We start from the raw sequence: 27,179 nt of genomic DNA, 5'->3' as shown, positions 1-27,179 counted from the left end.
GTGACCCTGATGCTGTCTCTTATCTATTTATAAGCAACTTTATGTGTTGGAAATCTATTCACAAACAATAAATCTCTGCTGGCAGTGTGAGCAGTCAAAGTTTTCTCAGTTGTGTCTACGGTGGGGCCAACAATGACAGACTTCAAGGTAATGCAGCAAGTATGTTCTGCAGCTTTTGTGTCAAACTGTTTCCCAGGCACAAGACAAACAACTTAATGAAGGAAAACACAGCCCTGCAGACTCATCAACATCATGACGCTCATCATCATCTTCACCCCCACTGGTAAACACTCCCGCAAACATGAGCATAATCAGCATCATCATCGCCATCATCATTAACCCCCCCCCCCCAAAACATGTTGCCACTTACCTGTTTATGTCCTGAAGAGAGGAATGAATCCACAAAGAGGATCTGATCTGAACTAACATGACAGCATTTTCTTTTCTTTTTTTCCATATGATCTGACCATAAGTGTGATTGGTTAGGTTTCTGAACCAAGTCCATCCCATCAGTAGAGGCTACTCAAAGTTAAACCCCGCCAGCTCACTGCCCCACTGCCTCGGTGGTCAGAGTGCCAGGTCATCGGTGTGCTGGTTGATACTAGTGAAGGATTGTGTGGATGGAAAGGGTCAAAACAAAAGTGAAGGCAGTTTAAGTGGCTGCAGGATGCTGAAAAAGGAGCTTTTCAGAGGAATGTAATAACCTTAACCTATATTTACTCATTAAGGATGTAGTCTAAATAATATTGCAACAAAGGTCCTTTAAATGACTCACAAAGAAAACAAGCTGGTTGACATTTACATTTCTGAGCTAACTGATTAATTCATACAGCTCTATGCTGAATGTGTTTACATGCTGAATTATTGATTATATGAAGTGAAAGAATGGGAAAAGGGAATGACTGATTGAATAGGATACATACTGTTACCTATAGATATATAGGGAGATTTTTTCCTGTCTGTGCCATTTATGTTAAAAAGAAAAGATAAACACCTTTGGTGTAAACCTGAAACTTCTGATTCAGTTCAGTTTCAGTGTATCACTCACAGACTCCTTTCTTCATTCTCCCTCTTGCTCACACTTTGAAGTGGGAATCTCTGTGCTTTGTTGCATTTCTTCTTCCATTTGAGCTTTTTATGTCACTGTACCGTCATACTTGAAAGTCAGTCTATATTGCTTTGTGCATCAGTGTGTCATTATAAAGGTGTTATGTTAGGAATTAATGAGTGTTTTCTGTGAAAGTGTGTGCCTGTTTTCTTGCAGACCTGCTTACATCTCTGTGAGATGTGTGAAAGCAGAGTTGCATGCAAGGCAGATGACCTACAGCCAGACTCTGCTGTGTTGGGTCGAGCCTCACAGCTGAGAGGGGGAGAGACCTCAGCTGACTGACCTCACACGCAGGAAGACACAAAAAAATACCTTTATACATTAGTGTGGTTCAGGGAGGAAGATGGGAGCAGAAACAGGCAGAATGAAATAAAGAGGAATGGCGGACGCGGAAATAGAGTGTGAAAGTGCAGTTTTTGTCATTTCTATATAAAAAGCTGAAGCATGGAAAAAGACAGGAAGTGTGTGATTGAGCGAACGACACTCCTGTTTTGTGCGGCGTGGGTAACAACATGTTCTGCCCTGGAGTCCAATAACTGGTCTGTTGGATGCATCCAAATTGAAAAGCATATGAGTGCATCTACCTTATTATGTGCACCCTCTCTCTCACTTACTGTCTGCTTGTCTGACCCTCCATCTGTCTTATTTTATTTTCTCTTTTGGCCTAGCTTTCCGTTTTAAGCAGAAATAAAAGCTAACTCAATATCATAATCTATTCAGCCACAATCGATCACCATGCTTTATTTATTTTGGTATTTTCTTGCACTTGCTGTTCAGTTTTTCTTGGAAGGGAGAGGCTCGATACAAATCTCTGTCTTCTTAGTATTTCCCTCACAATTCTGTTTAAACAACACCCCTTCCTCTATTTCTCGATACATTATATGTGATGATTCCTCCTGGTTTTTACAGGGTTTTGTAGAGGCACAGATGTTTTCACCAGTGCTTACCATCCTGCCAGTTCAGAGCAAGAAAAGTCTAAACTTAGCAAAACTATAGTGATCTGATGGAGCAGATTGAAATAAAGAGTAAGAATTACAGCCTGACAAAAAATTCCATGAATCATAAATTATCTTAAATATCATAAATTAATCTTTTTGAAAGAACTGAAACAAGGAAACATAATAAAATTGAATTAGCTACTATGACTAAGCAACTTAATAACAAGAACAGTGACTCATTCAAGGTAATCTGTCATCTTAAATTCATACACATGAAATACATTTACTTGATCCACACTTTTACAAAACTTTGAGGTTGTCTAACCCTAAATGTAAACATGAACGTTTTATCCGAGCTACAGCTATAGCTATAGCCTATTTTATCTACACTGCTGTAACTGACCTTGTATAAAAGTATCCGGGCCAATCTATTTGTCTAACATCCCTACAATGCTGGAGAATGTCCACAGTTAAACGACAAAAAGCCTTTGCACACTGAATATCTTTTCTAATCCAAATTGTTCAGGTTAAGAAAGAAAATCGTTTTTATTTTGTTTTAATCATATTTATGCATGTTGTTTGTCATTATTTTTCCAGAACAGGTTTGAATTTTGTCATTCTTTTGCATCAGTCAGAGTCATTTAGATCAGTGGTTCTCAACTGGTGGGTTGGGACCCAAAAGTGGGTCATAGAGCAGTCTTCAGTGGGTCACGAATAGGTGTCTGTAAAAAAATAGTGGCAAAAAGTCCTGGAGTGCTTAGTGGACATGCATTGATACATTTTATTTTACCCTGTTTTACTGTGAAATTAGGTAAATTTAATTGTTTGGTCAATATTTCAACTGGTTTATCTTCTTTTCTTGCAATGAATAAAACTACTTTTCTCATGATAATAATGTTATTTCTCAAGTTCTCTTCAAAATTGGCTAAAAATTTACACATAATGATGGAAAAAGAGGGTGCAAAACTTGTCAGAGTAATCCCTTCATTTTTCATGTCATGGGTTTTGGTCCAATCATTCTCAGAATTGCAACATATAAAATTAACTAAAAATGCATTTGCGATTTGTTGTAAAAGAGACTGGTGGGTCCTGAGGCTGCACTTCCCTCTCTCTTTCCCTCAGGTCAAGTCAGGTATGGGAGCATATGCTGGTTTGGCACTTCGCCGTGTCAGCCCCGGCCTCCCGATTGCCATCATCTGGCCTGTGCCGGGTCCATGCCCCATCTCTCCAGTTATACTCCAAGTTGTTTGCATGTATTCTAGAGGTCTGGTTTTACACCTACTGTCAACTTCTGCATTGACTCTACATCACAGCTTCACAATAGTGACCTATGCTGTTATGAGCACTCCACACTTGTACACTGGTGTGTCTGCATCACTCTGCAAAACTATCCCTATACACTAGTCAGCAGTGCAATTCTTATGCCAATTCTTTGTACTCCTGATATATTTCCTGCTTGTTTGTGCATGAGAAACCCCAGTAACTCAACTCAGCATTTTATGTTGGAGTTGGAGCTGATAGATATTGGGAAGCAGTTGATTTACTACAATTACTGCAAAGAAGAAAACAGACGAGACATCAGAGGAGATGAACTGCGTGGCCCTTGAGCCAGCTGAGTCAGAAGTGGAGGAATTTTAGGCACATGTCTGGCCACTGTGAGACATGGATGAGGAAATGCACATCTGATATTTTTGGCAAATGGATGTTACTAATTATATTGTTCTCTGCAGCCCTTTATCTGGAGTACACAAAATATGCCCAGAGACTCTAAGAGACTGGCATTCACCTAATGCAACACAGCATCAGGTAAAGCTAAGGCTTCTGGGAAAGTTTCAGGTTATGCTTCAGCTTAGATTCAATGCAGAAGTATACAGGCTTTGGTCAGACTAACACTATAAATTAGCTTTTTTTTACATCATAAATGTGTTCTTGTGCTGATCAAACTGCATCTCTGGCAAAACTGTGCTGCTGTTGTTTGTGCTTATTTTCCACCCTTGCTCTCCATCTTCCTCTTTCCGCCATCCTCCTTTTCCTTTCATGACCCCTCTTTCCTCACTTTCCCATCCATCTTTCTCTCCACTTTCATCCACGTCTCTCTCCCATCCTCCCTCTCTCTCAGTTTATCCGGTAGCCTGGGCTAATTGTTACATCGTCTGAGCTCTGCAGTCGACCCGTGTAGGAAGCGTGGCTGACCGCCGCTCTGTGTAAGGCAGCATGGGGGATGGGGAATTGAACAAGCATTGGCTGTCGGGGCTGGTTAACTTCACACAGCTCCTGTCACAACTACATAAACACGCATGGACAGAACAACATGTTTACTACCCACTCCCTCCTGCAATTACCAGCTCCTCAGCAGGGGCCAAGCTAGCACCTGGGGAGAACTACAACTAACAGAAGAGAGGGAAGGAGCTGGGAGGAGAGAGGGGAGGGAGAGCCCCATTAAGAGGCTGATGCAGGGTGGTGTGTAAGTGGCGAACCCTACAGGGACAAGTATAAGGTGTGCATGTGTGTGTATGTGCTTATGTTTGCAGCTCTGGTGTAAGGGATTTGATGCTAAAAAAGTTTTTTTTTTTTATTTTAAAAGGAGTGAAAAACATGTTGTAGGTAATTGATGTTTAGTGTTACAGGGCCCTTGGAAAATCAGCCTATTTCTATAAGTCTATAAACACACCATTAAAATGATTAAATCGATGAAGAAAGAAACTATCTCTGCAATAAACTCCCTGTAACAGGAGGACAAGGATTTCAGCATGCTGGGAATGAAAAATAAACTGTATAAAAGTATTGATGTGCTGGATATATGGTTGAATGTGTGCCAGCCTGTCACCATGACATGGCCCCTGACTCACAGGGACAGTGGGGCAGTGAAACAAGCAGCAGCACAGGGCCCCTACAGCACAACACTGCTTCTCAACAAAGGACTGCTTACAGAGCTTAGGATAGCTCAGAGGATCCAAGGTCTGAACAGGAGAGGTCATCTTTTTATCATCAGTAGATTAGACATCAATTAAACAATGTCAGATTGGAAACTGAAGTGGAGACAAACACTGACACAAACAAGCTAGTCTTGGATTTTTGTTGTTGGAGTTTCCTCCATTTTTAGAGAATAAAGGGCATGTGTCTGTTGAGAAACAGTGGGCTAGGGAGCCCGTGCCACCTGGACTAACTGTTATTAAACTCTTGATACTTCCACAGACTTCACTTTTTCCAGGAGTATCTGATCTCTAAATACCTCAATGAACAACTACACATAACTGCATTTAAGTCCATGGAAAGGAAAATCAGAAACTGGTCTCTAAACAAACTATATACAGTCATTTGCATAAGTTTTAGGCATGTATGTCACTCAGGATTCATCATGGGCCAATGTAGCAAAACCCAAAATTGGAGAGGGAGGGGGAGCCCAGGTATGCTTGACAGTATATCTAATGTCTGGGCCTTTTCACCCCTGGTTATACGGTACATCCAGAGACCACCAGGGATTTTCAGGCCCTGGGTCATCCACAGAACAACCCTGCCTGTACGGTACCCTATGCCAGTGGTTCCCAACCTGGGGTCCAGGTACCCCATTGGGGAATTGGTGTACATATGTATTTTGAAACCATAATGTACTAGGACCAACCTTAAAGCCTATCATGTTAGGATTTTATAAATGAAAACAATTAAAAACTGATGTTTAATTTTTCCAAGTGGGTTACTGGGGGCTTAGTATTTCTTAGGAGGGGGACCCTGAGGGATAGGTTGGTAATTACTGCCCTAGACCATGATTACTTTCCACATCCACCCCTGACTCTGCCCTAAAGGTTCTTTCTTTTCCAACAGATTATTTTCCCATGCCCCTCATAGTATACAAAGGGCATCCAGAGCATGACTTGGGTTGTGCCAATCCTCTGTCCCACCCAGTGTTGCCCCCAGGTAGCTTATTTACCAATACACGCCTTACTTCAGCCTTAATTTAGGCCCTAGTCTGTCTAAAAGTTCTGCACAGTACTGTATTTAAAAAAAAAACATGCTAGGGCTGGGCAATATACCCTAAAAATAAAATCTCAAGAGTTTTTTTTCCACAAAATCAGAGTTATTATTTTAATCAATGTTCTTCCCTGCTTCATATTACATTTTTTTTTTTTGAAGTTGAGAGGAAAAGGGATGTAGTGGTGACCAAACAGTTGATCTTATTTGGATGAAGAAAATAAACACATGTAATTGGTCGGCAGATTTTCCAAGCACGCCACCCTGTTGTAGTATGCAAGGAAAATGCTGCCTAGTGAGACAACTGTCTCTGTTCTTTACTGCACACCTGCTCAGTGCAGGTGTGCGTTCACAAGTGTGTTGTAGAGAGGATGGAATAGCAAGCTGGTGTGCAAATGATCCAAATGTTTCACATTCTGATGAGCTGCTATCAACCACTTTGCCTGTAGGGTAGCAGTGGAGGAGGTTCAAGAGAAAAGCTAGATATTTTTTTTTTTTTATCTAGATTTTACACAGATAACTTTTAGAAATAAAATGGATTTATTGCCCAGACCTAACAGGTACACATGGGAAAAGTCTAAAAATGATGACTGACTGAATCACTGATCAAAGTTTGTCATCTCTATTAGATTCCAGTCTTGGTTAAATGGAGTCTGTTTGAGGGCTTAATAATGCACTGGGGTCCTTAGCATATCTCCACCCCAACACAAAAGTACTCTGAGCTTTAGAATCTTTGTTTTATCTGCATAGTAAGATCTTCTCTGCAAGCCAGAATTTAAAGAATACAAATCGCAGTGAAGTCTGGCATATCTTTCCTATGTTTGCATAGTTTTAACCTCGTCAATAGTATTTTTTCCCCATCATTGAAATATAGCCGGGTAGTCATCTGTTGTATAAAAACTCTAAAATAAAGATTTCTTTATGGCTTTACACAGAATTAAACTCTAAAATAAACCAAATGTATGCTTTAAAAAGGGCACTGACATTGAGATTTTACTGAGTCTCCCTTCTTTCCAAAAACTACACTTCCCTTTGATTGACCCCCCTACCCCTTAATCCTTGTGCCATGCTTTTCATCCTTCTCAAGTCCTCAGATACTCCTGGAAGCCATTCCCACCTGAGATCTCATCATCCATCCAATCTGTCTTTCATCTTTTCCCCCTCCAATCTTTCCATCTCTCCTCACCTCGCTCTGCTCTAGCAATGGGAATAGCTGAAGTGATAGAGCTGTGGTCTAAAAGTGGAAGGAGTGTTTTTTTTTCCTCTTTCTCCCTGCCCACTTACACTGCACATCTACGCGGATGGACTTGATGGCAGCCACCCCCACCCCGTTGTCGGCCTTGCAGTAGTAGCGACCCCCTTGCACCCTCTGGATGCCCTCGATGCGAAGCGTCTCGTTGTAGATGGATGTTTCCTGGAATTTGTCCGATGCACTGCCTGCCGTTTTCGTCCATCGCACCTGGAGAGAGCAGAGGAGGGGAAAAAAATGTTGAATTGACCAAGATGCTGTCCATGAAAAGAAAGCGTGCTGAAGGACAAGATCTGTCAAAGTTTAATGGAAAAAAAGTTCAAATGGCAAGAGTGAAAATTACTTTGAAATATGTCCCTGACATCTGCTTTCCAGAACCCCCCTCCCCCACAATATTCAATATTAGAGGCACACAATCCCACTTCTAAACAAGGAAAAGTTAACATTCACAGACATTTTTTAACAGCGCCAATTAGAGAGGCAAGCAGCCACAACAAGACAATTCAAAGATGAAGGTTTTAAACACCAAAAAAGCTTTTTGGAGACATGACTGTGTATTAATAAGGACGATGTGTATATGTGTCCTTCCACTGTACTCAGGTTATACTCTCACAACAGGAGCCGAAATATTACACCGGCATTGTAACTGGTGGAGCCATATAATATCCAACAAGATATACAACTGCCATCAAGTCAGTATACACCATAGCACATCATTATTGACTGAAAGCAGCGCTCATATTTATGAAAAGTTCAATGACTGTACTGTTAGTTGTCATTATGCTTCCTCCTGCCTTTCCTTTGCTATTCTGCCTTTCCACATGTAAGTGTAACAATTAAAAATAACCTCAAACCATTTCCTAGCAGAAGAAGCCTTTTAACGTCATATTATCAAGGGCATGACAACCACTTCCTTTTGCTTACTTTAAGTAGGATAGAGCCACTATTGCATTATCTTCTTTAATGGAACTCTTTTTTAATTAAAAGGTAAGGTAAGGTTTCAAGAGAAAGTGTGATGAGAGAGAGAGAAAATACAAACAACAGTGAAACTCTAATCTTAACTGTAAGTCTGCTTATGTAATCCATGCATTTGTATTTACGGTTTCTGTATTTAAGAAAGCTGCCCTTTAAAGCAATTTATCCTAACCCCAACCAAGGAAAAAAAATCATTCTTTTTACCTCAACCTAACCATCACTACCCTGTAAAACATCAGCTGTGATGTCACGCCTTAGCACTAGAATCACTAACAGGTGAAATTTATCAAAAGCTGTTTTATAACTGTGAATAACTCTGTCGATCATTGACTTTTCCTTAAAGTTTGTTTTGTAGCACCCGGTGTCGTTAAAAACACTATTCATAACTCAGTGGTTTAAATGTCTGTTTATACCTAGATCTGCCATACAGGTAAATATAAAAACATTAAAGAAACATTGATTTTCCCTCAGTCTTATTTTCCCTCAGAAGATAAGCAATAGGTGTTACCATTAAAAACACCTTCTCTTTGTTGCTACACTGCCCAACCTGAAGTCATAGGTCAACATCAACATGGTTACCACGGGCAAAAAAATATCATCAGTGCTTTGAATGAAGAAGAATGTGATGTTGAGGAAGTTTCAGGAATGAGTGGTCAGTCCTAAGACAATTTTGGATGTAACTGGTCATCAACCACCACTGATCTAGGTCTCATTTTGTGGTCAATGAAGTGTCCATTGTCTGTGGTTAATTAATTACTTTTGATCAGTGCCATTTATGAAAATCAATACAACCTAATGACAGATTAATTTTACCTGCTGGCTTTTTTAGGTATATAGAGACCCAAGCGATCTAGTGTTAAAGAGTTATGTTGTTGCAGCTGTGGATATTTAAGTCTCAGTAAAGCAAAATCAGAAATTAGTCTTTAACAATGATGGAATTAAATGTTGAAAACATGTGAAAAGGCTGCAGCTATCTGTGACTGAATTTTACATTTACCTGTTCAAAAGTGTTTCATCTCTTTCAGGCCTTGGTTTATTTTAGGCAGGGTAAATGAGTCACTCTGTGACGTACAAGAGCACTGAGTAAATTATTCCATCCCCCTAATGCTCCAAAAAAGCATTAAATGCTCCAAAATAAAAGCACTGAGAAGATTATTTTGATAGTTGTGATGACTGTCTTTTCTTTGCCAGTGTCTATGCCTTCATTAGGAATTAGCCCCAGCTAAATGTTGTGTTTTATTCAGTTGTACAGGTTATCACAATAACATAAAAGAGTGATTAGAGACAGAAACCAGATTAGATTTAACCCTAGACTTCTGCCTTTCTACTTTGACACAGATCTAGGCAGCTGCACTCTGACCACAGTGCACCGTAATATCAGGGTGTAGGCTGGAGTCCTTGCCTATTTGTGACTTGAGCCAGGCAGTAACTAAAATCTTTATCTGCTGTAAGTGTGTTTAAATAGCAACATCAGAAAAGCAACTTAACAGCAAAGATGTTCATAAATGCCAGAGAAACATAGCTTCACATCACTCATAGAAACTTTATATATTATGGATACCTAAAGTGTTCTAAATGCAGCATTAACAACAGAAAAATCAGACTTTTGCTACTAAACTATCTGCCTGTCATGATGTGATTGTGACTCTGGTAGTTCAAACATAGAGATAGGTCCAGCAGTCAGGTTGTAATATTGTTAATTTGAAAGAGGATCACATTTCTTTCTGCAGCATCTTCTTTTTTCTGTATGCAGATATTACTGCCTGGATTTTCACCATTTCAATATAAATTCGGCCTGGTAGCTAAAAGCAAAGCCTTACGTAATACAACAAACCTAAAGTACATGTTTTTAATCATTTTACAGACTTTACAGACAAGATTTTAGATGAATAACATATTCCTAATGACAGAGGAGTGAAATCAGATAATGTTCTAGTAGAGTCTTTCTAAATGATAATTAAAAATATTGCCAGTAGCTATTTCACCAGCAGGATTTGACAATTTATTTAATCTTAAAATAACTTATCAATCTCAGTGCTGGTGAATGTGCCATGAGATAACCTTTCATATGGGCTTCTAGAGAAACTGAAAGTTCCCTGAACCAAAACTGTCAATAAGTATAAACAACAGCCAAAACTGAATTTGATTAAATCGCAAGCAGAAATCGGGAGCCAGACAGCCACACCCTGAATCTCTGAAAATGTCTTTTTTTTTGAAGGATTATGTAAACCAATACCAAAGAAAGAAGCAAACTTCAGTCTTGAGAAATGAAGCAACTGCAGTTCCTCAAGTGCCCACTTGAGGCTGGCTTTAAAAGTGATAGAGGTCCAGTTAACATCTATATTGAATTAATATCTTCTGACCCTAATGTTGACAGATTAATCAAAACAGTTTATTGGTCTGACTTTAACTTTTTTTCAACACACTGTACAGTGGATAAATATCTTTTACCTCATCTGATTATATTAAGGCTAACAGTAAAGCATTATTAGGGCCATGGCAACACTGACAGGTGGATAGTTATAGGTGTCTGTCAGAAAGCTTATGGACCACTTCATGTCCACCTCTTTGTCTGATACTAGGCAGACTGAAAATTAGTGTGAAACAGCTGGAGGTACACCAACTGTGAAATTAGGGTCAATGCTGACAGCAATTTTTAATCTTAATGATTTAGTCAATGCTGATGCTGTAACAGATAGCTTGCCAATATATTTCCCATCGCTTCTTTTTGACTCCTAGTGTGCCATAATTTTCCAAGACAGTCTAGCTACCAACTGTAGATCTCTGACAGCCTCTCTCAGACTACGCAACATTTCAAAAATAAACCAGAGGAAAATGTCTGAGCTATAGACCCATTTTAGAAGTATTTACATAAACAGTGTCTCGCTTTAGCTTGGTTAACTTAAGCTAAAGTTAACATAGCAAAGATAGCTATGCAATTAGCTTATTACATAAGCAAATGTAGCTAAGCTAGGTTCAGCAATATGTGCTTTACCATATGTATCTTAAGCTAAGTTAGCTACATACAAAACGTAAATATGTAGTTTACATGGCTGTTTTTTTAGCTTTGTTTTAGCTATGTTGGCTAGGTTAGCTACAATAGCTATATTAACTACATAGCTAAATTAGCTACATAGCCTAGCCTAAGCAGATTGTTTACTCAGCTTTATTAAAAGTTTTGCAATTAGATTTGGCCGTTCAGGGTTTTAAATTCTAATTTTGGTATTCTTACCCTTACCTTAACCATTACCCTTATTCTAAACGGAATTATGATCCAGTTTTATTTTGAAATTTTTAGTGTGTAATTCCACTCTGACAGAGTCAGCCTTGGATGAACGGTCTGCGAGAGGGGTTGTAAGAGATACACAGTCTGCAGACCCCTCTTAAATTTTCTCCAGTTTAACCATGAAAATAAATCAGTTTTTTACTTCTGTCTTGTAAAACAATGTCCAACTTAATTCAGCAGCTATGCCAGGTACCACGATAATATTAACTGGGCACCATGGATTACAATGCTAACCACTAACTGTTCATTCAACATAATTTATCCATCAGCCGATACTGATGTTTAACAGATGCATTAGGGGATCCCTAAAAACAGCACCAATATCACAATCACTGGACATAAACTCCATTGCAGAGACCAATGGATGACATCACTGAGACTGCATCCCTAGTGGTATGTTCAAAACATAAAGAAATATGACTGAATTTCATAGAGAAGGCCATCACATTGTAAGGGTAACTGATCAAAATGCAGTTATGTCTTCTCTCTCTCCCTGATAAAATCTGTCTCTGCCGCATAGAGTTAAAGTTAATGACACTAAGCCCTGTCATGGTGTCCATGATGTTAAACTCAGACCATTAAGACTTTTGACAAACTCTATATGGCTTCTCCACGCCTCAATTATCCCATCAAGCTATGGGAATGCCGCAGCACCGACTGCTACATGATATTTTCACTGGGCTAATCAAACGCACAAACACGCACACACTCCAAAGATACATGAAAGCGTGTAAACTCATCAGCACTGGAGTATTATTCATGCTCTTGTGTGTATGTGTGCAAGCCAACAGTGTGTGTACAGTCCATTAATCCCTATTAACCCTTGTGTCTGTTATCAACATCAACAAGACTATCAACTATGTCCTGTAGAGGAGGTCAGACGGGATAATGGCTAAAACTCACTGATACCGAATGCATGTGTGTGGATGTCTATCCGTGTGCATGCAAGTGTGTTTCCTGCTTTCACACACAATCGTGCACACTATCGGCGAACATATTCACTCCATTATGTGTGTGCCTGTGTGTGTGTTTGGGGGTTAGAAAGCAGGTTATATGGATTAGCAGATTATCTGTGCCTGTGTAAACGCTCTATGCCTGTTTATTCAGCTCTGTTTGTGGGAGGGATTTGCAGGAGGCTGACTGCCATCGATCAAACCAAGCCAAGGTGAGCAATGAACCGAAGCCCTGTCTCTCCATGGTTTGGTGACTCCTGTTTGCATGCATGCGTGTGGTCATGTTTGTGTATGTGAAGAGTCACAGAGATCATAAAGTGTGCATTTATGTTCCTCTTTATCCTTTCTGTTCAAGGATTAAATATGAGAGAAATCTTCAAGATGACAGACATTTTGCTCCTTCGTTATCTGTAGGATAAGAGTTTGAGAACAGTTTGGGTTTGGTTTATAAGAATATGAATGAGCTTTAAAGGGGCATTATTTTAAGGTTAAATAAAACAGCATTCCAGCTGTAAGAAGCCCCTGCCTGCCTTCTGATTTATGCTCTTTTTGTGTAAAATTTTGCGTTTATGGGGGAAAATATGGGTCAAGCATGAAATCAGGATGATGTATTGCACTCAAAAGATTACAGAAAGTCAACAGGGACGGAAGAGGCATATGAGCTTACAATAATACTTCTGCCAGTATTGTTATATAAGGAGATCCTGGGGTGAGGAATGAGGAAAGTATGCAAGGAAGCCAAGAGAATAGAAGTGTGAAGAGAGAGAAAACTGAGGATTACAATAGGTATGGAGAGGGTACAAAAAGACTCCATGTGTAAGTGAGATATGTTTTTTTTCCGATCAAGTGAGAGTGAGTTTTATATACAGTATCGCTGGCAGCTGTGCGATGGGGGAGAGAAAAAGTGGATCACACAGGGAGCCGCTACACCAGGGAGGCAAATGAAGCGAAATGGAAGAGAGGTGATATTGCGAATAAAGGGGGATATTGTGTGCAATGCAGATGACAGGCAGGCAGGAGACGTGTCTATATCTGCCTGTGACACCAGCAGTTTAAAGCCGTCACCTGCGCTCTCGTTCTTTGACCTTCTCTGCTCTTTTTCCACACCTTTTTTCTCCTTTCAATAGACGACTGACACTGGTCTATTTTTTCCCCTCAGGGTCCCGACAGATTGGTGTGGATATCTCCGTCAGACCTCTTTCTCGCCCCTCGTCTTATCTTGGCACTTTTCTCCTCCCTGCCTTTTTTTTTCTTTTACAAAGTACAAGAAGCCAAACATTCACTCATCTTCAACTCCTGCATATCCTTTTACAGTCATGTAAAAATAACCCCACACATTTCCCCTAAGCTCGATGCCCCACACATGCTGGGAAATGAAAATGCATTTGTTGAGTCAGAGTCTTTTGTAATAATCGCTCTTACATTTGGTTAGAAGTCTCTAACGTGGAAGGGGAAAGCATCAGGCTCCCCTGGGATCCATTTCGACATGAAATAGAGCAGGTTTTGTTCACTGTTTCTGTATTCAGGCGGGAGCTGTATGCTGTCGAGGACACAGATGCTTCAACAGGAGAAGAGGAGTCGAGCAGAGGGAAGAGGTGCAGCCTTGTCAGGGCACTGGAGGAAGAAGTAAGAAACTGCCTTATGTGGTTTTTATAGCAAGTTAGAGGGAAAGTGCCATTAGGTTTCAGTCCAACTGTGGTCAAACTGACCAAATATATTTTCCATTAGTGACCAGGTTGTTCAGTCATCATTTCTAATAACTGCATCAGCAGTATTTGCTTTATACCACTTCATGAAAGTTTATTCAATTTATTTGTTGTTATGAAATAAAAAGGTAGAGATTTTTGGTTTTTGGAACCATTTGGTACAAATAAAAGATGAAGCTGTTCCCCCTGAGTGTGCAGTAAACACTCACAACAACTACACTTCATTTTGGTAGAAATTATTGGCTGACAGAAATTAATCAACACAAATTTTAAAACTAATGAGGACTGTGTAAAGGAGTGGCTCTAGACAACATCCTTGAGGCACTTATTGTTCACAGACTACATAAATACAGTGCACTCAGAAAGTATTTGGGTCCCCTTCACTTTTAGGATCCCCCAGCTTTCACATAGAGTTTTTACTAAATCCAAGCGGGCTTTCATGTGTTTTGCACTGAAAAGAGGCTTCTGTACGATCCCTCTGCCATATGCTCAGATCTTGTCTCTGAGCTCTGAAGGTAGTTCCTTTGGCCTCATGGCTTGGTTTTTCCTTTGATGTACTGTCAGCTGTGAGGCCTTCTATAGAGAGATGTGTGCATTTCCAAATTCATGTCCGATCATTTTAATAAACCACCGGACTCCAGTCAAGGTGTAGATAAATGTTAATGTCATTTACGAAAATATTCTATCAGTGTATGATATCATCTCCCTTATAATTTAATTTAATAAGATTCGGACTCATGTGTAATGTGTAAATCTTATTCTTCCTTATCTTTTTATGTAAAATTTTTGTAATGGTACAGAACGGTGGTGCAATGAAAAGTGCTGTTGCCTCAAGAAGGTTTGAGATTTAAATCTCCACCATACAGGATCCAGTTATGTGTGCAGTTTGCATGTTCTACCTGTCCATGTGTAATTAGAGAAGGTGTGAATATGAGTGGCACTACCTGCTTTTTCTCTCAGTACGTTATCCCTGTGGGTCACTGGTGACCATTCCATGGAGTCCTCCCATTCATTAGCAGCTAGGATTGGCTGCAGCCTCCCACAAGCCCAAACAGCGTAAAGGATATAGAAAATGGATGGATGGATGGATGGATGGATGGATGGAGGCTAATCAGGACAATTTAAGATCTTTCCTTGGCATTTTTGTGACATTCTCAAACTGCAACATCCCTTAAAAATAAAACATTGGAGGAATGAAAATTCTAATTAAGAATTACATGCAACCAAAAATACAACTCAAAAGAAAAAATTCATACATAACAATTGCAGAGTACAGCACTGTTTTGAAAGTTAGACATTATCAGCTGAGTACTGAGAGCACAGTGACATACTGAGTGATATTGAATGTTTTTGCACTATGCATGCTGAGTACTGAAAACGCTGAACTACATTTATTTTGTAAAGAAACTGTGTGCTGTCAGCGTAAACAGCACAGTCTGGACACAGCCCTACATAGTCACAGCTACAGTATCATGGACCTCTGCTGTTTTTGTGCCTTAAATAAACAGACTGTACTGTCACTGTCATCCTGAAGAGCAAGTCAACATTTTCTTATCTCAAAGTATCTCCAGTCACAGAGTACACTGTGTAACCCAGACAGATATTTTAACAAACACACAGGTTCTTCTTTATTGGGTACATATACCTTTCTGTAGCTACAACAATCCAATACCACAGACCTGCAATAAAATCCAACTTTATGAAGCTAATAAAGTTTTTGTTTGTCAGACAGTGGACAAAACATTCCATAGTCTCTCCAAAGCCCTGCCTGCAAAAAGATACAATCAGCACCTCTCTGACATACTGTCCACAAAAAGTTAATATTATGAGCTTCATAATGTTGGATTTATCGAGGGGCACCGGTATGGGGTTGCGCTAGATTTTACTGTGTGAGCCTGATTAACTGGCAACAGATTCAAGTTTTAAAATTCAACTTGATCTGCACTGTTGTGAAGGAAAAGAGATGAGGTCAGCCCTCTGTGAATGATAAATATGGATCAGAAACAATGAGTGTACGCTTAGTGAGCTATAATAATAGTATGGAGAAATTTCTAAAAAGGATAAAAGAGGAAGGAGAAAATAAACTTAGCAGTACTTTGTTGAAGCTAATGGATATTCAAATAGAATATGGAGTAAAAGAAGAAAAGGTGTTCTTAAGGTGATAAGGAAAAAGACTCTGACAGGTCGGTGGTGTGCAGCTGTCTGTCTAGATAACCTCCTCTTGTTGTTTTATACTAGCGTGTCTGTCAGTGTGTGGTCTCACTCTCTTCTCTCTCTGACTGTCACCCCCCTCTGAATCTGTCTGTCCCCTCTATCTGTATCAGGCGACAGTTGTTCTTTAGCGCCTCTCATCTAGCTTTCCTCTTTCTTCACAAATACATAAACACCCTGTTTCCCTCCCTCTCCTGATGAGTCTCACTTCTAACCCCAGAAGGATCTCAAACAAGATCTGGCAGACATGGCTCGATGGTTGTCAGGCCCATTAGCCCTGGTGTCTAATCTGGAAACCGTCACCAATTTACACCAATGGCCATATTTCTGAGAAAAATAACACAGAAAACATTTCAGGACTTTCCATGCACTGTAAAAAACCTAGCATTTCACAATTTATGTGTGTTTGATTTATTAGTAAAAGATTGGATGAAGTCCTTTTCAAAATAACACTGTGCGTAATTTGACTTTATATTTATTTTTACCCTATCAGCATACATTTTTATTAAAAATGCAATAGAACAGTCTATTTCAATCACCAGACTCATGTCATCTGGGGCTAAATTAAACATTATACAGCAACTTAAAGGAAATTGCAAAATACCACGTGTAGTGGGATATAGCAAAAATATATCGGGATATCAATTTTAGGCCATATCGCCCAGCTCTACATCATAATGTACATTAGGTCATGTGATTATTGGGCATGTGTACATTATCGTCATGGTTGTAAAATGACACACTGAATCATTCAGCCCTGATGTAGACTATGATTGAACCTGTGTGCCAAAATTAAACTACAGGAGTAGTTACTGCTTTAACTACATAGGAATTTAAGCAAAGAACCAATTTAGTCAAAAATGTATCAGAAACTTGTTAAAGCCTGAAATATCTCGGTCATTAGTAGTTCGGTCAATCATAGGAAGCAGTGTAAAAGTCCTTTAATCTTATCTCTGTCTTTCTGAGAGTTGGCCAGTTTTACATACTGTAACTATGTCCTTTAAGACTCTGTTTAAAATAATGGCTAAAGCACTAACATCTCACTGAATTGTCCGGTTTTATAAACTGGTTCTAGTTAATGATGAAAATACAAACCTAAGGTTGAGTCAATCATCCTGTCTTCAAAAACAAAACAAAACAAAAAAAAAAAAAAGAAAACAAAGATTTTGGGATAGGTTTTAAATTCAGAAGAGATCAAACATTAAACTTGAAAATGTGTTTGTGTTTGTTTGAACAAAGGCGATATGAAATGTATGTATGAAATATGTTTTTGTGTCACGTCAGAATCCTGGGTATCCTTTTGCCAGCCAGTTTAATTGATTCTAAATTGATTTTATGTGGCTAGTAATGACATGTTCATTAAAAACTAATTCTTAGTTAATCATAATTACATCACATGGTTTTACAGCCTTTTTCTTTTCACTTCACCCAACCAATGGAAAGAAACATCATGATCAATCAGAAATTCTAATGAATGAAACACAAAAGTAGTCGCTTGAATTACTCTTATTAGTCATGCCATACTGCCTACCTAAAAAGCTGTTCATTCTCATTCATTCCAGTTACTTCATTAGGCTCTATGTTCTAATTAATGCATGGCATTGCACCTGCTCTTTCTATAAACTGTAACCCCTATAGCTCCTTTTAGTGGACTGGCTCTGCAGCGTTCACATTCAGTGCAAGTTAACATCAAACACAGAGTAAAATCCTTGAGTGAAAAGTTAAATCCTTCCTTGTTTGACATCACTGTAAGCAATGCTTAGCTTGCAAAGGCTTACTCCCCTCTCCACCGCTGCAGCTTCCCAGGGTGTTACAGAGTGTGAATCCTTTATATTCCCTCTCAGAAACCCACCAAGAGCCTGCTTTCTGCCTGCCTTTTACAATTTTTCTAACTCTTTTCTTGATGTAACGCCAGCAGAGTCGACGATACAGTGCTTTATCCATCCAACTGGCTCACTTACCGTGAATAGGCTTAAGATGGTAATCCTGTTATCGGGGAATACTACTTGGCACGGACACACACGCGCACTAAGGCACTCAGACATACACAAACACACGTAAGCATGAAGTGTCTGAGGGCAAGTGTGTAAGAGGAGAGAAAACAGGCGGAAAATGCCAAATAGAGGAGAAGAGCAGGTAGATTATAGCAGCTTGAACAGACTCTGAGGGGTAATTGCTCCCACTTTACAAACAGCGGCTAAATTGAGTGACTTAAAGTGACAAGGTGTGGATGACATACAGTAGAAGACTGAGCAAACTTGCAAAGGAGGTATCTATTTTAATTATCTGTCACTGGGATGACAGATGGAGGGTTAGAATGATGAAGCTGAGAGGAGAGGAAAAGTAAATGGATGGTTAAAAGAGACTGGAGTAAGTAATATATATCATTTTGAGCATCACAGCATGACGCCGCTGATTCATGGCATCAGGCATAAGAAACAGAGCAAAGAGAGAGAACTGTGTGGAGATAGAGTTTTCTATCTTTTCAGTTAATTCTTAAGTAGAACGTAGATAAAGGAAATTATATAGAAATTAAAAAGTAAAATGTGTTAATAACAAAGTATACAAAAAGGGGCAGCGCAAGGATGGATGGATAAGAGAAAAAGGGTTTCAAAAACTTTAGATATATAGAATATACAGTCATGTGCATACAATTTAGGCACATAGGTTCTGGGGCCCAGCCAAACTGGGGGCCAGCAAAATCATGGTCCATTGTAAAGTTAAGCTGTGGTATTTTATATTTAACCTGAATAACAATCACCCTCATCAAAGAAACAGATTTTAATTCATTTGTGTAGTAAGTAGTCCTTTTTTAAAAACGTAACCTTTTGTTGAAAACAGAATTAAAATACATTAATAATAGGTAAAATGGGTTAATAATGGCAAGAAATAGTGGGAAAGGCAGTGAAATTGTTTTTTTCATAGTAGCAGAAATTAGGTAAAAGTGGCAAAAATGGGCATGTTAAGTGGTAGAAGGGGTTTAAAAGTAACAAAAAAAGGTAGAAATTTGGTGAAATTGGATGAAAATTGATTGGCAAAAAGGGTTAGCTGAGGCAGAAAAAGTCAGAAACTTGCGAAAATGGGAATATGAAATCATGAAATATAGCTTTAAAAGTAGTAAAAGGGGTTCATAGAGGCAATGATGTGTCAACAGAGCCAACAATAGGCAAAGAGTTGCAAGATTTGGTTTAGAAGTGGCAGAAACAGGCAAAAAAGTGGTCCAAAAATGTGTTAAAATTGATACAATTGGAAGGAAAAACATGAAAACGGGTTAGGATTTGGCAAAATTAGTGTTAGAGGCAAAAGTGTAATTAAAAAAAAATGTTCTTAGTTTTGGGGAGCAGGTGGCCTAGTGGTTTAAGGTGCTCCCCATGTATGCGGGCGGCCAGGGTGTCGGCCAGGCATGTCTCTCCCCCACTCTTGACCCTGTTTCTGACTCTATCCACTATCTTCCTCTATCTAATAAAGGCACAAAATGCCCAAAAATAAATCTTTAAAAAAAAAAAAAAAAATTCTTAATTCTTATTTAAGGCATCTGGAGACCTCCTCTCAGTGTCTCGCGACCCCAACATTGAGAACCCCTGCCCTAGGTCATGCTTACTGTCTACATCCACCTTTGACTTCACCCTAAAGGTGTGGACATTGTTATTTTTTTCAACAGATTATTTTCTCATGCCTCTGGTGATATGCAACAACATTCAGCACTACCTGAGTTGTGTCAGTCTTCTTTCTCGCCTGATGGTGCTCTAAGGTGAGCTTAATCACCATTACACACCAGTTTTGGCCCAAACATGCCTTAAAGTCCTGCACAGTACTGTATTTTAAAGTAGATTTAGTTATTTACTTGTCTCTTAGAAAAAATAAAATATTTTCATCACTTTACAAAGTCTGCTCATTCTCCTTGATTTGTATGCTAGCAACAACAACCTGGTATTATGCTCTTTAGTACAGCGTGTCTCCTCTGCCTATGTGGTGACAGAGCTAACAGCTAGAAAGAGGAAGTAATCATTGAGAACAATCCTCTGAGTGTCACATAAACAACCTGGCGGAAACACCATATCATCACTGTCATCACTGTGCATCAAAGAGCTGAGAACAACAAACCCTTAGGGAGTTTGACTTCAACCTTGTAAAGAAGATGAACAGGCAAGATTTTACATAAGTCATCAGGTAGATTCATCGTGAAAAGCCTAAAGCTGAAATGTTTGTCCCTGGCATGACAATAGCCTGAACCAATCAGCGTCATTAAAGAGAAGGAGGCAATAGCTACTGGTGTGGTTTAGAGGTAATGCAAACAATGGTGACCAGTGAAGAGATGAGCATGGATGCAGCTATAGCAGTATCAACACTGGATAACATTTATTTTATTTATTATAATTATAACTAATTATAAGTTATTTTATGTGTAATCAATTATGCAGCATACTAAGAAGAGTAAATTATAATAGGGCTGCTCAATTATGATGCAAATCATAATCACAGATTTTATAAATTAATATTTATCATGAATATTAAACACAATATTTGAATTTTACATAATCAAATATATTAACTGTTTTGCCTTAAGGGGCAGCTACAACAGTATATCAAAAATGTTTTAATTAATATATAATTTGTTTGTATTAATATAGCATATAAAAGTATTATTCATTGAGACCTACCCTCTAGCAGTGGAAACAGGCAACAAAAAAATAACTAAATAGAAATACTATCCTCTCAGCAGGTCTCATATGTTAATCATATGAATACTTCATTATTCATTCACTCTTACCTATTGAAATTTCCTCACAGGAGCTTTAAATAGTTTAAATACACTGTTTAACATTGTGGCTCCATCTGAGTGACAGTTTCCTCCAGGCTGTTTATTTTGGAGTAATGTTGGCTGGTTTCCATTTTTTAGTGCAGAGAACACACAGAGAAAAAAAAGCTCAATAAAACTGACTCACTGATACTGAACACGCCATCCCTCCCACTAACCTTGTCATACAATATGTATGACTTTATTGCTTTTTTCTGCGGCTGTAATGTGAGACTGAGGCTGTGATGAAGTTGCAGGAAAATAAGGAGTCATCAGCATATACGCTAAAGTCAGGGTCTTTGAAATAAAAGGCAGAAAACTGAACATTTACCTTCTTTGTTCATGAGGTCATGATGATGGTGCACTATGTGCACATGCTTGGAATAAAGCTGATATGGCGCAAAAACTGAAGAGTCTATGTTGGTGCTTGCTTTTTGTAATTTGTTTTGTGTTCTCCCACTTGATTAAAATAAGAGTTTATTTCAAGAAAGAGCTCAACATTTCCTTGGCCGTCAGATGTCTGTCACTGCAGATCAAACCTGAGCCGACATAAGCAGTTCTCTCTCCATACATCGACAACTGTCAGCAGCAGTGTCAGCCTCCCCCTTACACGCTCTGCCCATGTTGGATGTGTTAGTCGTAATGTGTAATGATGATTAGCATTAGCATGGCGCCACATAAGTGAAATCTGAGCTCTAACCGTTTTGTACAGTGTGTAGAGCAAGATGATGCTATTGCTGAGTGGTTCCATGATGCCAGGTTGTTAAGAATTTGAAAATTTAAGGACAAAGTGGATTTAGCTACAGCAGGACACAACAAAATACACTCTTTTAGTTTATATCTCTTAGCTTTACATTTGTTATTTGCAGTCTACTTTCCTGAAATAATAGCTTGCATGTTTCTGGTAGTGTCTGACTGTGTGAAAAGAGGAGGTCAAAGTGAAACACATATCCCTATTTCAACATTTCCACTATAAAATAAAACGGGCAACACCACATGGGGAAAAAGGTTGTGTTGGGATTTTTTTTTTTTTTTTTTTTCTGAAATACAAAGAGCGTTTTATTAAAGAAAGATAAATGTGTTGCATTTGTAATAAACCTCAATTAAAATTTTAACCAAGCAATCACATAAGCAAGCTAAATTTACTGGCTTTCAAAACCCTGTCCTACTTTTATCAAACCTTAGGTTCAGCTCTCTGATACACACCGGGAAGGTCACAAAAAATAAATGTTAACACATTTTTACAGTTATAGCTGGTGGTACATCAAGCAAAAAACTTAGATAAGCCAGGAGCATAGCACAAAAATCCAGTCCAAGTTACCCCATACCTATTTAGTACAACCAGGGTACCAAAAGAAAATTGTCAACCTATTCAAAAAATTGTGCCAGTTGGTAACCATTAACTGAATCAAGTGTATTTAGCTTAACTTCAGTTGAATAAACTTAAATCAACCATCTGGTACAGAATGAATTTATTAAAGTAGATCCGCTATTTTGTTTTCAGCATCTTAATCATGAGAGAAATGTCATTTTACTGACAAAAAGTATGCAGTATTCAAATTGAAAAAACAACATTACCATGACTTTCGATGAGCCCTTATATTGCTAGAGCCAGATTTTCTTCTGCTAGAGAGTTCTTCATCTGACAGAAGGGGAGTACACACACTTCATCCACAACAGCGTAATACTGGTCTCCCTCTGTACAACTTAATATGGCATTACGGTGTTGCAAACGCGCAAGAGGAGCACAGGTTCAGACATTACACACTGCCAGCTCCTTCTCTCCATTATGCATCGGTCACATCCTCTGATGGTCACTCAGGGGTGGAAAAACTTTCCCTCACTACTCCATGTTCATGTCTTATACAATGCACATGAGGCAAAACAAGGATGTAAGTATTCAACCTTTTAAATGGTAGTCTGCTAGTGACATGAGTTTTTTTCCACAGTCTGACTTTAATCTGCCAGCGAAACAGTTGACTCACAATGAAAAGAAATAACAACAGACAGATTTTGTTCTGTCTGACCACTTCATGTAGCATAAAGAGAACAGAAATTCAAACCTACAGACATGCTTTATTATTTTGGGCCTCAGAGGAGGGGGCTTCTCTGCAAAGTACAGTGTGTTACCCCAGCAACAGACACACAAGAGACACTTAAACATACAGACCAGGTACAGAGGCGTCCAGGACAGAATTGTTCTCCCAGACTAATCACCAGCGGTGTTATTATTGTTCCTTTTTTGCCTTGAAATCTAAATTCAATCACTCTCATCTGAAGCAGTCAAGGACAGAGATGCAAAGACTCACTTATAAAGGCATCCCGAGTAGTTTGGTCCTGTGTCATTTCTAGTTTCTATTATAAGCTGAAGTGCTAACTTAAGTGATACAAAGACGTGTAGAAAAAGTCTTATTTCAATGTTGCTTTCATCAAGAGTTAGATAAGTGATTGCAGTGAAAAGGCTGATTGGCCTGTGAGTTTATGCAAACCATTTTTCATTAAGTCAGAGGCAAAGCTGATATTCCACCCACTTAAAGACACCACACAGGAAGTGGCAACAGTTTTACTTCTGTCTGCATGCATTTGGTTTTGTTACTTAAGCCTGGCCCACACTGAAGATTGTTAAAACCTCAACACGGGATGAAAATATAAGAAACTCCATATAGATTATCATAGATCTGTTTTGTTCCTATATTGTGTGGAGAGCAAAAATGTGACCACTATAAAACACCACACATTAATAGATTCCATTCAACATTAACATGAGTTGTGACCCCAAAAACTGAATATCTCACAGAATCTATCATGACCAAGCGTGACTTTTAAGTAAACAAACATGTCGGATAACCAGCAGGAAGAGTTGGTGACAGTTTTTAGGCTTTTTCTTGCTAAAAAATCACAACAAAAATAAAAAACTATGCTTGAATATGTTAAGACAGTATAGACATGAGCTGTGCATGTTACAGTATGAGTAAGAGGATGGTAAACACCGCTGCTCTTGTTATGCCTTCTTTCTAATTCAGCTCACTTCTAAATCGGTTCTGGACTGTCATCTGGGTCTCCTCCATACCACAGAAGATTAGATCATAAGTCTTGAACATGTTTATTATTTACAATCTAAAATCATTGCATTGGAGCAGACTGATAACTCCTGGCATACCTCACACCACAGGACACTCATATAACCTTTAGAACAGGAATGGGCGGTAATAGTAATAATGTATCCTGGAGCATACATATACTAGTATACACATCTGTACATCTTTCTTGGTTGTCCATCCGTGACGAAAGAGCAAGAAGTTTCACATACAGTGAACTTGTAGCAGAAAGGGGGCTTGCTATTGTAGCGCAACACGGAAATAAACAATTAACTTGGCCTATCTTTATCAGTTTTCAAAGTGCACAGAGCAGTCTTAGGTACAGTGTGAAAAATAGTTTGCATGATCATTTACATTTTTCCTCTTAATGATGGGGCGAAAGAGAGCATAGGAGCTTTTACACAGAGAGCGACATAGATCAAAGGAGATGGTGGATCATTTGATGCTCTGATTTAGTGTAACTCAGCTTACATGTGAAGTTTTAAGAACGGTGCTTCAACTATTAATCCCTTCTAGCACCCTGTGACCAATATCTTTTTTCTGGTAGACTGAAAGCATTTTGTTAAAGAACTTATTTCAGTTCTTTGCATGCAGAGCTGCACACTCTGTTTAATGTGCTTGCTCGTGAAAGGACAAATTTGTGTATGATGTAGGTTTTAAACACCAGGTTTGGACTTTTTTGTGACTAAATTGAGACACTGTCACATGGTAAACATATTAGTAACCTAAACAATAACAATATCTTCATCTATAACACCCTGTTGGATTATGGCCCTAAATAGCAGTGCCTATGGTGATCCAGATGTGGAGCTGGTAGAAGCAGGAACCAGGGCCCCCAGAAATCAGATTGGCCTCACTATTTGCTTTGTCAGCCATTAACTAGCCATTTAAACATACTCAATCACATATGTTGGCCTACAGTAGGTTGGTTTTACTAGCTTTATTGTCCTCAAGGTGAGGTATACCAAAGTGGCCCCTGCATCCTTATATATCTGTATGTTTTACACCTATATTTACCTAGAATGCTAAGGGTTCACAGAGAGGAGAAGTGACATTAAAGTGTCACTGGCTGAAGATCTTGAAGACTATTTTATTGCTGGTTTAGACTGCACTGAAGCCCTACATTTACTGGTACTTCAGCAAGCATTCTCACAACACTGGCTAACGTTCTTTACAATTTCTAAAAAAGTCTCAAAAATGCTTTGTGTAATGGGCGGTCTTCTGAGAAGATTGAATCACTCCTTACATACCTCACATCAAAAGAAATCTTGTAAGATAATCTTTAGAACAAGTAAAAATATTGTGATTTTGTTTTGAATTGTTGGAAGAAGGGAATCGGGTCCAAAATCCCCCTGATCATCTGACCACTTTATGGGACAGTCCAACTTCAGCTTTTTAAACTACAAGCTCCCACAATGACTTCCAAAACACAATTACACTAACACTTGGTGATGCCTCCTGTGCAGCATAATGTGAACCAAACTGTTTCCTCTGCTGCTGGATGACAAATTCGTTGAATTGTACTTACTGATAGTCATTTTGGTTTGGTTTTGCTTCCTAACTTCTATCTTTGTTCTTAACCTGCAGTTGTTCTGTGTCCTCTGTTCTTTTTTCCATTCATACTCTGAAGAGCACACGTTTCATTTACTGGAGCATATGGCTGTGGGTGTAACATTTTGTGCTTTTGTTAAAGGTAGGTTGAAGTCGTCTTCATAAAGGAGTCAAAGCTAGTCTGTTCTTCATTTTTGTGTGTTAAATTCTGCCTTATTGTAGAGTTTTCATGTCTGCTGATGCTGTATTGTCTGCTTGTTATTCTAACATACAGTCCAATCACTGTATTTTGCTGCCATGTTTGATTTTTCACTAAGAAAACCAGCAAAATAAAAGTTCAACCTTAGCTTTCAGCATGACTATCAAGCCCCCAAACCTGCTTCTGTCCCTCTAGATCTTCCTTTTCCACTCTTTTCCTCCATCCACCCATCCATTCTGGGGTCAAGCAGTGACCTTGTTTGCGTCTAGGTCGTGTTCCCTCTGAGTGCCTGTGCAGCCTCGTGCTGCCACCCGATCAGCCTCGCTTTCAGCCTCACTATCGATCGCCTTCCACTCACCCCTCAAGGACGGAAATCCAAAACCCATATTCCAGACCGCAGCCCTCATCCCCCCTCCTCCCAGCTTCTTTCTTTTCCCCTTCTATGGCTCTCTCTACCTTTTTCCTCTCTTATAGAAGTCATCACATACACACACACACACACACACACACACTCACAATCTCAAGGTTGCAATGACCAGCAGACCCATGAATAAATAATAAGAAGGTAGGAATCACTTTCAGAAAAACCATTTACTCTCCTATTGTGTTCTTGAAGAAGCTATGAGAGTGTGTGTGTCTGTGTGAGTGTGTGTGCTTGCGTTTGTATGCCTAACAAAAAAGGCTTTGTGAGTGAGACTACAGTGCTTTGTTAACTAAAAGCCCCGCTGTCCCTGGAGTTAACTCGAGCGATGCGACAAGCACCTTCTAGGTGACCTCTAACACTGACGGTTTTCCTCCTCTGACTCCTCTTTTCATTCTTTGCCTTTTTTCTTTGAGGAGTTCTAAAATATTCACGAAAATAATCTCTGTGCTTGACAGGAGGATGATGTACAATGACAGCCAGGTCTCTGCTGGCACTGAGAATCATTAGTATATGGGTGCATAAGAACAGTAGAAAAGAAAATTAAGTTTTATAAACTACAAACGTTTTTATATGAGGAAAATATTACAATAAGATAAAAATAGATAGGAGCAAAGAAAGCATGTAAAATGATCTGTTTTCAACGAAAGATTGTGCACTGATATCAAGGTTAGAGGGCAAAACAGACAGAAAAATATGAAATAATCTGATGAAAAT

At 39.0% G+C, this 27,179-nt stretch overlaps 1 protein-coding gene across 6 annotated transcripts in view; it reads right to left on the bottom strand.

The window, feature by feature from the left end:
• The window catches only part of LOC121514859 (MAM domain-containing glycosylphosphatidylinositol anchor protein 1), a 412,064-nt gene that overhangs the window by 279,362 nt on the left and 105,523 nt on the right, over window positions 1-27,179 (bottom strand). For all 6 annotated transcript variants that reach the window (XR_005992331.1, XR_005992332.1, XR_005992333.1 and 3 more), the window contains exon 4: window positions 7,300-7,474. Coding sequence is in view for 3 of the 6 variants with exons in the window: in XM_041795251.1 (XP_041651185.1) it covers window positions 7,300-7,474 (175 nt within the window). In the remaining 3 variants the exon portion in view is untranslated. The remainder of the gene's footprint in view (window positions 1-7,299; window positions 7,475-27,179) is intronic.

The sequence above is a fragment of the Cheilinus undulatus genome, linkage group 1 (assembly GCF_018320785.1).
Source record: "Cheilinus undulatus linkage group 1, ASM1832078v1, whole genome shotgun sequence".
NCBI lineage: Eukaryota > Metazoa > Chordata > Actinopteri > Labriformes > Labridae > Cheilinus > Cheilinus undulatus.
The sequence above is the reverse complement of the archived record's forward strand: the minus strand, read 5'-3'. Positions and strand labels throughout refer to the sequence as shown.